This window comes from Haliotis asinina, chromosome 14, assembly GCF_037392515.1.
Source record: "Haliotis asinina isolate JCU_RB_2024 chromosome 14, JCU_Hal_asi_v2, whole genome shotgun sequence".
NCBI classification, from domain to species: Eukaryota; Metazoa; Mollusca; class Gastropoda; order Lepetellida; family Haliotidae; genus Haliotis; species Haliotis asinina.
In genome coordinates, this window is record NC_090293.1 from 31,980,763 (window position 1) to 31,997,922 (window position 17,160).

The window sequence follows — 17,160 nt, forward strand, 5'->3', positions numbered from 1 at the left end:
TCTAAAAGCAGGATGCTACTCAGTAACACAACTCACCAGGTGGGGCTACTCAAAGGATGAAACCAATCACAGTTGGGATCCTCACAAGGGGGGGACCACACAGTATTTCTTACTAGGAGAGGATCTAAAAGCAGGATGCTACTCAGTAACACAACTCACCAGGTGGGGCTACTCAAAGATGCCACCAATCACAAGCTGAAGCACCTCACAAGGCAATGTTACCTGCAACCATACATAAGGGGACGCTACTCACCCACTTCTGTCTGTAGACCCGGGGAAGTAGTTAGAGAGGACGGAGCCCTGCTTTGTGAGTTTCTTCCTTGCCGGCTCGGTTTCACTTGGGTCACTGAGGCTGATGGTTTCACTGCGGTCCGGGAGTGCCTCAATCGCTGAAAGTGCCTAAATGTTCACAATATCAATTTCAGTACAGAAGCCTTGCTAAAGCAAGTCACCTATGCTAAACAACCTAATTATTCACTGAAATTGTCACAAATCATCATTAAATAACTGCATGTTCTACAATACAGACAAAAACATCCAGACCCATCACCATTAATCAACTCCATGACAAGTGCCATGCCTGTCTTAGAAGAGATAATTAATGTATATAATTTCAGGACATCATCTTGGCCTAAATGTGTCTAAATGGGATATTTTAATGATATGCCATTTCTTACTTTTATTTTCTTCACAATACTGGCATCTGAGGATGGTATCTTGAACATTCTACAAAGCTACTCCTTCAGAGTAAGAGAGTTTAGTTTTATGCCGATTTCAGCAATATTCCAGCAATATCACGGTGGAGGACACTCCTTCAGAAGACATAATGGGCGAGTGCAAGGCAAGGCAAGACATGTCAAGCTGATGTGGGATGAAAGACCAAATTGATGTATATCTTAGACCTACACCATGCTGGTTGAACATGCACACACATTGTGTAACCTGAAACTGATGTAATCTTACTTGCCGCACATTCTAAACTTGCATGGGCTTTATTAGTTTCAGGGTCCGTATGATAGATTAACATGAATCCGTGAGTTCAGTTTAACACTACACTCAGCAATATTCCAGCTATATGGCTGCAGTCTGTAAATAATCAAGTCTGAACCAGACAATCCAGTGATCGACAGCATGAGCATCAATCCGTACAATTCTGAACCGATTGCATGTGTCAACCAAGTCAGCGAGTCTGACCACCCGATCCCTCTTATGCCAAGCATGGGTTACTGAAGGCCCATTTAAACATGGATCTTCATGGGGTCCATTTTAACATAAGCTGCTGACAAATATGGACACAAATCAAGCATTTGAACCCAGAATTACAGGGCCACTTATCGGGGGCTACAAAATCCAGCACCTCAAACAAGTATCTACACCTCCCAAGTACTTCATGAAACCATTGACATTTGATAATGACCAAATATCCCAAAAGGACACCTTATGCTGAATTCAACTCATGAAATATGGAACATGCAGGGTTCTACACAGTTCTCATGGTATACAACTGACAGAAAACTGTTTACAACTGACTATTGCCTGGATCACAAGGTCTACTCTTCCACTAGCGCTACTTTCAATAAATGATTAGAACACTACTAACTGATGATGTGGATCATCAATTTTATTAAGAAAGAAATTTAAACCATGTTAGCCTGATCAAGCCCATGTACAGTTAGTACGAGGAAACACCATCCTTGATGTCCAGCATATCATATCTCTGTTCTGTTATCATACTACTGTTCTGCTACTCACAGAAGTTGAAGAACACAATATTTGTTCCATGCCATTGCAGTTGAAACGTATCATAGAATCGGTGTCCTTAACTTTATTTGAGAAGTACACTTGCACACCCAACCCTGATCCCGGTTGCCATAGTTCTGTTGGTGATGGCACTAACTCCATCTTTCTTATTGTTGACTCAAAATGCCTCATGCAAATTAGAGTTCCACACAGATCTAAATTCAAAAAGGTGGCCTTATCTGTTTTAGCTCTGATTACTTCACTAGAATATGATGAATGTTCAAAATGAATCTTTCTGTTTGCAGGAATTTAAGTTGGTTGAGGGAAGCCTGAAACATTCTTGTCTTCCTAAGACAACGTACAAACTGATATTTGCAATCTGCAGCCTCATATCAAATGCATTACAATTTCACTTGCATGTTTCAGCATTAGAAAGGGTCAGGGCAAGGGTCCAGTAATCGTAACAAAACAGAGATATATTAGACTGGACAATCAAGGATGCAGTAACACCTATCCCTTTGACCGGCCGAGAACAGCCCATGTCAGCATCATGCAAAAACCGTCAGTTCCAACAACAGCCAAAGCTGAAATGGTAAGTTGCAAAGAAAACAGAATCCCACCACCAGGTCACATGACCATGTTAATTCATCACATGTGCCAACAAAAATGGATTGTTAAATGTACAAAGATTTTACTGAAGGCTATGTTGCCTTAAATTACTGTTTTTCTGACCGATCAGGAAGACAAATAGGTTACAGGTCTTAAAGTAAATATTTTTTCACAGATTTTTTTTATGTGTTTCTATATAATATTTTCCATGTAGCATTTTTATTGCATTTGGGGAAATCTAAACCAACCTCAACCTTAAAGTTTTTCTTTGAATTTTGGCAACTGTCACATGGAATATTTCTCTAGAAACTCTATAAAGCAAGACATGCTTGTTTTGTCAACCTCAACTAACTTGTACAAACAGATATGATCACACACTGTTCCTACAAAATATTATGAACTATAGTTTGAAAATACAAATGCTAAAGCCCTAAAAAGGTACATAATTCTCTTCGTCCTTGCATCCAGACAAATGGTTACTCATACTATTCATATTAAATTGCTGACAAAAATTATTTTCAAAAAGAAAAGATAAGATATTTGTGTAAAGAAATAAAAAATGTTTCTGCGAAAGGAAAAATATCAGGTTTGTTGTTAATGAATATTGCACAAAAATATATACAGAAAAAGACTGAAGTCTGCAATAAAAGCAAGAGCAAACTAATGCATAAAATCTGAGACTTCTAGAGAAAAAACACCCCAAATAGAACGATACAAAAATAACACACTGCCCCTCAACTCTTAGATAACATACCTTCTTTTAGTTTCCATTTTGAAAAAAATAAGCATAAACGTATACCTGACACATATGTCATCATTAAGTCAAAATTTTATGAAATACCTTTTAAAAAAAATATGTCATATGGCAAAATTACAAATTTCATCAATTTTTAGGGCATTTTCATAACAAAACAATACATATTTTGATGAAATTATTCATAATCCTAACAATGTACCTGATATCTCTACCCCTATTTTATTTGAAAAATTGACTTTTTTTTATTTTGATGTGCTTTTCAAGTTGTAATCTAAATGATACGATCTGAAACCTAACCATGAATCCACCAATCTAGATTTTCCCTTAATTGCATTCTTTGTGTATTATGCATGAAACTACAAAATCCACTTTTAGTAACCATTGTTGGGTCTGTGACTCTTCACAACATTCAACAACAAAATGAAACTCAATGTGGGATTAACGTGGACAACAAAAGTGTAAACACCAGCCAACAACATAGAGGTGCCTCCAGCGCCCGGCTATGGGGCACATGCACATGACAAGATATACCTGCTCAGACAGTTCTCGGTCTAGCGCATTTGGGGATGGATCCTGACAAGGAGAACATGGAGGCATGTGCAGTTCATAGGCACAGATTTAGTTAGTACAATGACCACTGCCAGAGTTACCTCCCCTCTGAGAGTTATCTCCCCTCCATGTTCCAATGATAGTGTTGTAACATTCTCCTTAAACTTAGCTCTGATATATCTGCATCATATTGCAAAATCCCTACCCATAATTTAGTAACTCATTTCCATGTTAATGAAAAGGTAATTAAAATTGAACCGATTATTACTGAAAAATCCACTCCAAGTGTTACCAAATCAAAAGATGAAAATGTTACAACATTGTCCTTGGATGTTCTTAATGCTGATTAACTACATTAATTCATGCATGTAAATGTCTTCTAAATGTAGCTATTACAAAGGCATACTTGCAATGTACATGCCACAACTATACAACACCCATTCATCGAAGTTGCCATAGTTAGTTGCAGGGAAATAGTACAGAGAACTATTCTAAAGCTACACTGCTTTGAAAACACACGCACGTATGCACGCACGCACGCAGAGTTATACTGTTGCATATTTATTTGAAAATTTTTACTTAAAAACATACATGCCATAAGCCATATCTATTTTACATGTGTATTCCACGTTCTAACATTTTCGTAAAAATAAACATTCGCAAGTAATTTACAACCATGCCATATGCATCACTGTTAATTATTCTCCAAACACAAATTTATTGTTAAGAAAAACGTCAACATGAAACACTTCTACAGAAAATGGAATGTTACTGCTACAGTAATGTAACTAGAAACGAGCCTCTTGCATTCGTTGTATCATCTGTGTATCAGCTGTACTGTTTAATCCAGATATTTCAAGGACGAAATATATCGTACTGTCCACCTTTTTATTATGCAATTTGTTACATTCTATTCTACTCGTATATCCTGTAACCAAGTAAAGTGAATAAAAAATGTTACAAAAAAAAAGAAAATTACTCTCCAAACACACATAGTTGTTAGGAAACCCTAATGATTAACACATGGACAGACAAAGCAGAAGAAGCAAAGCGAAAACACAATACCCGCCTTGATTCTGCGGCCTCAGCTTCGTCTTTATCATCTCTCAACTTTCGATTCATATCCCTGGAAAGTAAGGAATGAATTCATGTTTATTTTGGCTGTGTATTGGCATATAAATCACATTGAAATACACTGTGATTCAGGTACCCGCATTACAATACGTATTGCTAGATATTGGGAACTAGGTGACACTAATTGTACATGTCAATCCAATGTTCTTCATTGTAAATCCCTACAAATATATGTTATGGTTCTGATAACAGCACTCTCAAAATTCTATTTTCTTTTCATCAGGTTATAGTTTCACGGTACCCAATTCTGTCATTGAAAAACGAAAGAAAACATTTCAATTCAAACCATACGATAAGATAATCACAAATACTTCATGTATGTTCTTTGTCCAATATACCAAAATATTACAATACCTATCGCTTGAAAAGCATATTGTGGTAAACTGGTAGTACCATGTTGTCCTCATGTATATATATATATCATATATATCATATATATATATGAAAATAAAGCCCAAAACATCAACCCATATCAGAGTGACGAGGCGCACTAGGCTACTCCACCACCTTAACTGAGCTACACTGCCTGATTCAATGATACTGGAACCGTTGTCTTCTCACTTGTTTAAAAAATGAGTTAAACAGTATAATTGATTATATGACAGGTAACACCAAGAACTGACTTCACACACTCTACTCATGTAGAAAATTCAGTTCATAGCAAGCAAACACTTTCACTACTTGACTACATCCCTCCATGGTAAACCTACCTGAGCAAATCGAGCTGCTTCACAAGACTCTCTCTCTCCAAGGCGATGCCCTCAGTCATCCTCATTGCAGCTCTGAAACAGCCAACATGGTTAGTTATCAAACAAATACTTCACCAATCACAATGCAGCAAACATCTGGTGTAATTTACTGGAATACAAACCCTGTCTGTTTTGTACATGGAATCTGACCTGCAAATATGTAAATTTACTTACCATGTTTTTTTTACAGACTTTTTTATAAACAAACGTTTCAAAGGGATCAAATAATGTCATATTTCTGCAATTACTGTCATAAATCAAAGTTGTTTCTTCTTACATGATAAAATCTCATTAAATTCTAGGGCTAGTGAATATCTCAATCACATCTAATTCACAACACACAAAAAAAAATTAATTATACCAGCAAATGTTTGAAGTGAGCAAGTATAGCAACTGTGAAGCAGGGATACAGACTGCTAATACTGACGTAATATACTACACAATCCTAAGATTATGCTGTCTCTCCGTCCACTACACACATGGTAATATCATGCAAATCAAAGCCATTTATGTGACTACTGCACAGGCATAAATACAGTGAATGGCTCACACTTGGTTATGTTAAGCAGGCTGCTAAATGTTAATGATTTCTGAATGGATGGATTATTAAATTCAAAGAAGTACCACTACCCAACAATGGCTCTATTTCTCTGAGTTTAACACATCTGTTGACATTAGTCTTTTGTCAATGACAAGCATAAAAGAAGACTTAAGCACATGGTGGGGTTACAATGAGGAAGCAAGGTTATGTATTTTTGACACAAATTGTGTTGATTAGGCAATATTGACTGTGCTTACAGTTTTGAAGTAATCAGACTGTAAACAAGAATGGCATCCCTTTATGAGAAAAGACAATTTTAAAGGAAACAGTACCCCAACTCTGTGAGACAGTGAGTGAATACGTCTGCTCTGATGCAGCTTCTAGCAATATTCCAGCAATATTACAATGTGGTAAACCAGAAATGGCTTCAAACATTGTACCCTTGAGGGGAATCAAACCCAAGTCTTTGGCATGACGAGAGAATGCTTTGAACACAGGGCTACCCCACTGCCCCAAACTTTCAATGTTCTAGCCATTGTTTTAATCATCCTGCCTAATTACCAGATACCAATTAGCATCAATATCTCAGCAAAATGGGCTTTGGAAAAGAGAAAAATGATCTTTTGCCAACAACAAAAATAGTGCTAAACTCTAACCAGTTGAGCAAATTCTGAATCATGTAGAAAAGACTCTTCCTATTTCAAAACCCTTCAAAGTTGGAGAGTTGTTTCCTTTCAATGATAATTTGTTTCTGTTTGGCTAAAAGAAATTGGCTATTTCACCTTAACAGCTGGGCAAGATGAATTGCAAGTGACTAAATTTGACTAGCAGACCTGCATATTTGTTGAGTTCTTTAACAAATACAGCCCACAATTCCAGGTTTACTGATTTCATGAGACCCATGAAGGTCTGCATCCTCGATATCGATAAATTTATTACCTCCCTTTGCTGGCTCCGCCTTCTCACAGTAGCCAATCAGCTAGGCCGCCGTTATAACTGAGCTTGCCAGTGTCAACAAAGGTAGCGATCGCAACTGCGAAGGTTTGCCCACAGTGCGTCCCAGATGTTAGGGAAATCATACAAATAAATTGACAGGTTGGAAACTTTAAAACAACATATGCAAGAACGCCTTCTAACTCTTCCAGAGAACCTCTGCGTTGTTTCTGTTGCCAAGTATAATCGGTTAGATAATTAAAAAAACGAAAGTGAGTTGTGATTGGTTCGCTCAACTTCCCAGCGTAGACACCTGACTGGATCAAAAGACAGCCAAGGGAGGTAATAAATTTATCGGGCAGAGCCGTAGATGCGTCCAGGGTATAGTGGAGACTTATCGGAACGTATACCCTGGAGATATCGAGGATGGAAGGTCTGGGGTGGAATAGGTCTTCAGCAACCCATGCTTGCCAATAAAGGTGACAATGCTTCTCGTAAGGGGTGACTAATGAGATCGGATGGTCAGGCTCGCTGACTTGGTTGACACATGTCATCAATTCCCAAGTGTGCAGATCGATGCTCATGCTATTGATCACCGGATTGTCTGGTCAAGACTTGATTATTTACTGACTGCCACCATATAGCTGGTATATTAAGTAGTGCAGCGTAAAACCAAACTCACTCACCCATTTCATGATCCAAGGTCAAGATCACTTTCAGAAATCTTTATATATATTCCCCAAATTAGTGAGTATATGGTTTTATCTTTCAGCAATATTCCAGCAATATCATGGCAGTAGACAGCAGAATTGAGCTTCCCGTAATAATACCATGTGAGGAATCAAACCAGGCCTGTGTCATGAGTGAACACTTTAGCTACTAGGCTACCCAACCGCCATGGTTTCACTGATAACACTATTATGCATTAAATGGCATATATTATGCAATGTTAGTTAGTTCTACACTTTCTAATTGCTACATCACTGTGCCTACTGCAGCTTTAACCACAAGAAAAATCACCTCCTGCTATCAGAAAGAGGCTCCTCATTTCCCAGGAGTAGTCTCCCCTTGAGCACACGAGGATTACCTCCCCTGTGTTCCCTTAGTTCAAATCCTGAAATTCTTTCAGAGAAAGAAAGGTATGAAATGTTTAACCTTATCCTAATTTCAGCAAAGGTATTGCGTCAGGTATACACAAATGTATATTGTTACAGGTAAGCGATTTCCCCTTTCACCAAATATACAACAAGGATGGCAAGATGATGAAAATCCCAATCAATTCACCATCCAATACCAACACAAAGAAAAGTTTTCAAATGTACCAGAACCTCAGCCTTCAAAATAAATCAAAACCTCAGATTACCAACACTGGAAATTAAACTTGATGAGGACAAAGAAGGGGAAAGGAGAAAGGTAATATTAAAAATATTAAAGTCAACTCTAAATGAAAATCAAGAAAATCTTCAAGCTCTCATCAGTCAATCATCAGTGATTCACTGTCAAACTGATTTGCAGAAAACTAAAGTCAAGTGCATCCCTTGATAAGCAGCTGGTTATCTATAGCTGGCGATCACTTACATTGTGACTAATGACAACTGTACAATTCTGAACAAATATGTATCATCTGAGCACTATGACATTCATAGTCCAGTGAATATCTATAGACTTAGATAGTTGGTGAGGGTATGAACACACTGTGGATCAAGACCCTACCCTCATAATACCCACTCAAGACTCATTGAGGCCATTAACACTTATCGCTTTCATCAAAACAGAAACTTCACTCATTAAAGAGTGAGTGAGTATGGTGTCACACCACTTTTAGCAATATTCTAGCAATATCACGACAGGAGACACCCAAAACTGGCTTCACACATTGTACCAATGTGGGGCATCAAACCCACGTATTTTGGCATGACGAACAAACTCTTGAAGCTGCCCCACCACCCGAAATGGAGTCTAATGTGAAACTTGATAATTGACTGATTACAGACTTAGAAAAGTATCTACAAAGATCGGTTTACTATGTATATAGTACTATTTGACAACAGAGGAAGCTGTCAGTCGGGCACTGGACATACCTAGCTCTCTCCTTGGTGTGATGCTTGTCCTTCTCCCGTAGCTGGTTGATGTAAGTCTTGGATTCCTCCAAGTTTTCCTGGGAGGTTATAAGCAGCTCCTCTAACCTCTCTTTTTCCTGGACAACACCACATGCACAACAATGAATACACAATGCCATTTAGAAAGTGGTCGATTAACATATCATATTTGTGATTACACTTTCTTAGCAATGTACAGATTCTAGGATGTTTGCTGGGTTAAGTCACATCTGGAATCGAACCCACACAATCAGAGTCAAGCATCGAATCGCCAGCACACAAAGCCAGCCGTCTAACCCACTCAGGCATACAGGCTTCCACAAAAACTGAAGTCGGCAAACTGGTAGTCTAGACTGTGAATATTGTGTACCCTGCTGATAAGTGCTAACTAGCATGGCTCTCCCTCTGTGATCACACAATGTGATTTAGAAAGTGGTCAGATGTAACATACGTTATATTTGGGATTACACTTTCTTAGCAATGTACAGATTCTAGGATGGTTGCTGGGTTGAGTGCCATCTGCGAATTGAACCCACACAATCAGAGTCAGGCACCTAATCGCCAGCAAACAGTCAGCCATCAAACTTTGGATGGGACTCACCCAAAACAAAGTACTAGAATTTGTGCTTTGAGAAAAAGTAATCCCAAATACAATAGTTGTTACAAATGTATCGTAGTGTGCAACATACTAGAAAGGATGAAATAATCAAGAACTCCTTACACTGACTTTATATTTTATTGGTCAGTAAGAAGTTTCAAATCATAACATGCCTCTCATTGGAGTGAGTTGATATTTAATGTCACATCGGCAATACTTCAGCCATATCGTGAAGGGACCTCTGATTGGATGTGACTGACAGGTCAACAGGACGTTACAATCATAATGGAATGCCTCTGGATACTACTGATCGGTCAGTAAGAGGTTTCGTTAACAATAACACATCTCTGATTGGATTTAACCAAATGGTCAATAAGAGGTATCAATTACAATAACATCCTCAGGATTAAAACACCTGTTTGGACAGACCATACATACACATGGTTAATCACAGTGTTTAAAACCTTGTCATTTTCAGATCGAACTGATTTCAGTTCTAGGAGCATACTCACATTCATCAGTTTTTCATTTTCCTGCTTTGTCTCTGCTTCTGTTGCATTGAGAATCTCCAGCTGGGATTCCATCTAAGACACGCAAAAGAAACTGTTCATCAAGCATGAATAGTCTGTACTCTGATGGCAAAATACTTACTGTAAGCTTTGATAGTAAGTGAGTGAGTGGGCATGGTTTTATGCCACTTCTAGCAATATTGCAGCAATATCATGGTGGGGAAGACAAAGAAATGGGATTCCCACATTGTGTCTATGTGTGGACTCAAACTCACGTTTTCAGCATGATGAATACTTTCAGAAAAGAATAGCCTACATAGTCGCTCTAGTGGGTCAGTTGATTTAGCACTGATTAATGTACAAGGGAATCTCAGGATGGCAGTCTATGGAAACTTGCAACCTCCTGCTATTGTTTGTTACACTCAGTGAAGGAGTGCAATGAATAATACTGAGAATAAGTATTAGCTCAGGATGGACAACCTAGAATAAATTTCCATAAAACTATCTACAGGTCACCCTAATCTTTGATAAATTTTTTAGTGTTAGACAGATGACACAGGCAGCCTACCTCCTGGTGTTTCTGCAGCAACTCTTGCAGCTGTCGGTCTTTCTCCCAAATCTCACGCTCCATCTCGTCACGAAGCTGCTTCTCCTTGGCTTTCTCCTGTAAGGACAGTGACTGGTCACCATACAGGGTTAATAGGTCACCTTGTGAGGTCACGGGATCATTGTGACAAGTCACAATATCTGGTTGCTTTGTCATTGTGTCAGGTCACGATGTGTTGTTGCTTGGTCATTGTGTCAGGTCACGATGTCTGGTTCCTTGGTCATTGTGTCAGGTCAATAGGTCACCATGTGAGGTCACTAGGTCATGTCACTAAGTCGTCACATCAGGTAACCAGGCAACACAATAGGTCACCAAATAGACAACCAGGTGACCAAATGTTTCCAAACCTGGCTGAACATATCTAAAGAAAGGCACAATCCAATAATCAACAGCATGAGCATCAATATACGCAACTGGGATACAGTGACATGTGTCGACCAAGTCAGCAAGCCTGACCACCCGATCCTGTCAGTCGCCTCTTATGGCAATCATGGGTTGCAGTAGATACATTCTAACACATAGAGTTTGCACCAATCTAGACATAGACCAGCTTTACAGTTAAAACTGGATACTTTGTGAGACAGCAAGTTCAAGTTTCATTCCCATAATGCCAAGCACCAGGAAGGGTGACAACAAGCACAAGATTTAAGGTCTTTTGTCATAACATGGCCAGATTATTACACCAGCCTTTATCTGTCAAGGCATCCACTATAACATGGACACAAGATTACATTTAGCGACGGTCGGACCTCTAAAAATTCTGAACAATTGACTGAGAACTGATTACAAGTGCTTGGTGAGAGCCCCTAACACATACCTCTTTCAGTATTCTGTCTCTCTCCTGCTTTATCTGGGTCTCCATTTCTTCATACAGCTTTCTCACCTCTTCATCATGAGCAGTAGTTTTGCTGAAACAAAATTCAAGAATTAGTAAGACATCTTAAGCTGGGGTTGATGTACCCTTGATCCTGGCTACCTGTATCAAGCAGAATTCAATGCAAACTTCTTACTCACAGCTGCATCTGTGGAAACAAGTTTTCTCAATATCTCTAAAGTCTCATTCATCTCCATGTCCCAAGTTGATTGCCCTGCTCGTCAACCACCCTACTGCTTACACAACCTCACATCAAAACTGCCTTGGGATCAAGAGCATTCTCTGCTGCAGCCCATTGGTACTCTATAAATCAATTACATGTATTACTATGAACCAGCCCGTGTATAAGGGCAACATCTTAGCTGGCATAACCAAACTAGATACAAGGGGATTCAAAATATTGCTGACAAAATGACAGGTTTGCCTAGAAGAAGAGGTAGCAAAGTGGGTAAACAATCTACACAAATGTCTAATAAAATCAGTTCCATATCATTCTACCCCTGAAGATGCTGGTTAGAGTTACCCTTCTGTAACTCTACTTGAAGTAACAGGTGACCAATGGGATCAGGTTGTCAGACTTACTGACTTATCGAAACATGTCATCGTCTCCCATTTGTGTAGATCAATACTCATGCTGTTATTTCCACACTGCCACCATATAGCTGGAATAATGCCTCAACAATATCATGTTATAATCTCTAGGTGTGAACAGTTCACTAGACAGAGATAATCACTATTGTTACTAACAAAGTAAGTGTTTGACATCATCTAATGTTCATTTCACACAGGGGAGAGAAGAAACATGTATTCAATCTGTGACATCTCTACTAAGTCTACAGGGATCGCAATGACTGCAGTATATATATGATTTGTTCTCTTCTTTCACATTTGTACTTGCAGAGGAATATTGGTGGCTACAGAAACTTTACCAATTTCCACTCAGATGTCCCTATTTTCACTCTAGTGTTCCTACTGAGTTCGGCATAAAACTAAACTCACTAACTCCAGTTTTCCTATCTCCACTTTAGTATTCCACTGTAATGTTCCTAATTCCGCTCGTATCTTAGCTCTAATGTTCCCATTTCCACTCTAGTATTCCTATCTCCACTCTAATGTGCTTCTTTTTCCGCTCTACTGTTCCTACCTCCACTCTAATCTTTTTATCTCCATTCTAGTGTCACTATTTCCACTCTAGGATTCCACTCTAATGTTCCTATCTCCACCCTAGTGGCCCTATCTCCACCCTGGTGTTCCTATTTCCATTTTAGTGTTCCTATCTCCACCATAGTGTTCCTTATAATTTCCACTGTAATATTCCAAATTATTTCCCGTCTAGTATTTACTTTCACTCTAATGTTCCTGTTTCCACTGCAGTGTAATTATTTCCACTCCTATGTCCCTATCTCCGCTCTAATGTTCCTAACTCCGCTCTGGTGTTCCTGTTTCACTGCATGAGTTCCTATTTCTTGTCTAGTGCTCCTGTTTGTACATAACATATTTCCAATGGCACATGATTTTAAAAAATAACAAATTAATGAATTTCAAGACTGAAAAAGATAGAATTTTAAGTTAACAGGACAGCCACAGTGTTTTACATTATAAAAGAGTTACAGCCTGTGAACCAGGCCAAACCAATTCCATCTGTATATCAACTCAAATAAACATATCATATTACAGACAGCATAACTTCACCCCTGAAGCAGGGCCAACCTGCTGACATGATTACACGAGCCAGCATCTGTCTACTTACCAATACTACACTAAATACCAAGCCTTAATCATCTCAACATTGCCTTCTATCAAACCCCCACAGCAAAGTTGAGGGTCAAAACACAGGAAATATGGAGCTTATCTCTGACAGAGGTGTCCTGGCATGTGATTCACGACATGGTTGTGCTCCACTGTGCACATATCACAGAGCCCGCTATGTCAATACTGGGCTTGGTAAACTAGGCTAATACACTGTCTATTGCTGGTTTCACATATGGAACGTCCATGGTCATTAATTCAGGATCCAGTGCATAAAATGCAACTGAACTTGTCTTAACAGATATTCAGCCTCAGGGAGAACTGGATGAGGGTTGCTTTGATGGGTCTAGATTCAGGTGGTCAGACTAGAGAGTCTGGTACGCTGTCGTAGCAGTAAGATAGGCTGTTCTGCTTGATATTCAGGTTGTGCAAATTCTGTTGTATGACTAAGTCAGGCTATTATACTACTATGTCAGGCTGCCATACTACAATGTCAGGTTGTCATATTGCCAAGCCAGGTTGTCATATTACTTTGTCAGGTTGTCATATTGCTATGTCAGGTTGTCATACTACAATGTCAGGTTGTCATATTGCCAAGACAGGTTGTTATATTACCAGGTCAGGTTGTCATACTACTATGCCAGGTTGTTATATTACCATGTCAGGTTGTCATATTGCTATGTCAGGTTGTCATACTACTATGTCAGGTTGTCATATTACCAAATCAGGTTGTCACAATACTAAGTCAGGTTGTCATATTACCAGGTCAGGTTGTCATACTACTATGCCAGGTTGTTATATTACCATGTCAGGTTGTCATATTGCTATGTCAGGTTGTCATACTACCAAATCAGGTTGTCACAATACTAAGTCAGGTTGTCATATTACCAGGTCAGGTTGTCATACTACTATGCCTGGTTGTTATATTGCCAAGTCAGGTTGTTATGTTACTATGTCAGGTTGTCATACTACTATGTAAGGTTGTCATTCTACTAAGTCATGCTGTCATTCTACTAAGTCAGGTTGCCATTCTACTAAGTCAGGCTGTTATATTATTAGGTCAGGTGGCCACAATACTAGTCAGATGCTCATGTTAGTATCAACAACATTCTTTAATCATCTGTAACAACACTTATCATTGTCCCTGAATAAAATCATATCATCTAATTTGCAAAGTATAATATGCCTTGGCCAAATGATATAGGTGTCACAAGATGAATAATCCTTTAATCATATACAGTAGGAGCTGTCAAAAGCGGCATCTGGCATACAATCTCAGCTCCATCCATGGCTTGTACATTTGCCATAAGCTCTACAATCCAGCACCTTGACTAAACCAGATTATTCCTTCAGTCCCAATGAGTACTGGTTCAGTAAGCTTCCACAGTAAACTTCACAACAAAAACATTAACTTGCCATTTTTCCAAATTTAACTCTGAATATGAAAACTACGATATTTATTAAAGTTTGAATCTGACAGGAGAAATAAAGAAGTTTATATTTTCAACATAATTTGGGATTTCCAAACTCATGATTCAGCTGGACCATTATCCAGAAATAGCACAAACTAGTGAAAAGGTTTTACACATCCTATGAGAAACAGTACTAAAATTATTTTTGCAACACTCCTTCCACAAAAGAACCTATGGATGTTTAATACTTGCCAGCCAACTGTCTATCCTCTAAGGTATGCACCTACTCGCCCCCACTGCTATATCTCATGAACCAGCTAATACAGATGGAAGTTGACATCAGGACTAGTTTGTATTCACATTACAAGGCCCACTGCACATCCACAAGCAGCTATTCCACAAACAATGTCTCACATCAGGACTTACAATCTAACATTTCTGCTTACCTCCACCTAAGTTGATGCTGGCTACAATGGCAAACTTACAGACAATGTGTGACATTTGGAGGGAAATGTTTCACATGACCTTTCACACGCTATCCTGATCCTGTGTTCACAGTTACCATATTTGACTGTCCTGTTATGACAGACTGTGTCTCCTCAGCATGATTAGGTATTCCAGGAAAGTGAGTGGGTTGGCTGGGATGAGGGAGTTTAGTTTTATGCCGCTTTTAGCAATATTCCGGCAATATCACTGCAAAGGATACCATAAACAGGCTTCACACATGGTAAAAATGTGGGGAATCGTACATTGGTCTTCACGAGTGACTATACCATATTTGATTGTACTGTTTATGTCACAGACTGTGTCTTATCATCATGACTAGCTATTGACACATGGTCTTTCACACGCTATCCTGATCCTGAATAAACAGTTATCATATTTGACTGTACTGTTATGACAGACTGTGTCTTCTCAGCATGATTAGGTATTGGAAAGTGAGTGGGTTGGCTGGGATGAAGGAGTATAATTTTATGTCCCTTTTAGCAATACTCCAGCAATATCACTGCAAGGGATAGCATAAACAGGCTTCAGACAATGTACCTATGTGGGGAATCGAACGTAGGTCTTCAGAGTGACGAGCAAACGCTTCATGTCACTGACCCTGATCAGAAAGAGAATATGAACAAATCCTTACTGAATTACACAAGTCATACCTGTATGGAAATAGTAGATGCCACGTTGTTTCAGTATCTCATAAAACAAAAATGTTCATTGCAAATCTGGATGTTACAGTTGTCTTCTACTCAACAAACAAAAAAAATTCAACATATCCATAAATATATTTGACTGTTGTGATCATGAACAGCGAATTGAATACTTGAAGGGATTATGGTTTGCTTCATTGAATACACAAGGACAACCCAACGTGAATCATAACAGGACAACCCAATGCCAAACCCAAAAGTAGCTACACCTCCAAAATAAGCTCCACAAATGTCCTTCAGACTAACCCATGCATTCCTAAAGATATACATTTGACAGTAATGAATAGGATACAGTATGAAACAAATAAATAGCCATACTGGACAAGATGAATGGAAATAAAAAAATATGGCAACCATCTCTAGTACAACTGACAAATAGAAATACAGATCTTTTAGTGGAGGTTTGGGACATTAGCCTCATCACCTATCCTTTAACCTTGACCTTTCCAAGCTAGATCAAATTGGTGAGAAAAACATCTGTAAACCCAAAAATATAAACAAATAACCTAAGACCTGGTTGCTGCACATGTTATCACATGTCAGTATTACCTAGCTTCATGATTACCTGACGGGATGGAAACAGCATGTGAAAGAGTCTTGAACAGCCATCAACACATCCTTGATGAAGAAATATGTTGACTGCATCTTCTCACACAGGTGCCTGTTCTACCTAGTAACTACAACACTGACTAGCGAAGGCTTGTTTTGTTTAACTCATGCATTCAGAGACATTTTTGGTCCTTGGCTATTCATTTGTGTCTGCATCTTTTTCCAAAGAAATCTGTTCTCAGCTGAAAATTAAACTAACACAAGTTATAATATTAGACAAAGAAGTTTGTGCAGAGTGCAGACTGTGGCAATAATATCATAATAAGGAAATATTTTGTTTCAGTGTTTAAACTTTTATGTGATTTATGAATCCAAAATGGGTCTTAAATTAGAACTTTTTTAAAAAAAATAAATACTTTTAACACTTGTCACAATCTGTGCATGTTAATCTATTTGATGTCTAAAAGAGAACTCTCTTGTATTTTCTGAACATGAGACACATATTCACAGAGATTCATACCAAGAGATTCATACCAAGATTCA

At 38.6% G+C, this 17,160-nt stretch overlaps 2 protein-coding genes across 10 annotated transcripts in view; both read right to left on the minus strand.

Annotated features, from left to right (window-relative positions):
* LOC137262268 (EF-hand calcium-binding domain-containing protein 4B-like) overlaps nt 1-17,160 on the minus strand; it is a 79,369-nt gene that overhangs the window by 14,127 nt on the left and 48,082 nt on the right. For 5 of the 9 annotated variants that reach the window (XM_067800079.1, XM_067800075.1, XM_067800080.1 and 2 more), the window contains 9 exons: nt 11,643-11,733; nt 10,787-10,882; nt 10,222-10,293; nt 9,094-9,209; nt 8,033-8,134; nt 5,500-5,571; nt 4,721-4,781; nt 3,638-3,679; nt 254-399 (listed from right to left, as the gene is read on the minus strand). In XM_067800079.1, coding sequence (XP_067656180.1) covers nt 254-399; nt 3,638-3,679; nt 4,721-4,781; nt 5,500-5,571; nt 8,033-8,134; nt 9,094-9,209; nt 10,222-10,293; nt 10,787-10,882; nt 11,643-11,733 — 798 coding nt within the window. Of the gene's footprint in view, nt 1-253; nt 400-3,637; nt 3,680-4,720; nt 4,782-5,499; nt 5,572-6,336; nt 6,355-8,032; nt 8,135-9,093; nt 9,210-10,221; nt 10,294-10,786; nt 10,883-11,642; nt 11,734-17,160 lie in introns of all 9 variants that reach the window. The other 4 variants (XM_067800081.1, XM_067800082.1, XM_067800077.1 and 1 more) reach the window with 2 other exon arrangements.
* On the minus strand, nt 13,942-14,436 carry LOC137262271 (Kruppel-like factor 18). The gene is given in 1 exon segment (XM_067800084.1): nt 13,942-14,436. A coding segment is annotated over 1 exon segment (495 nt).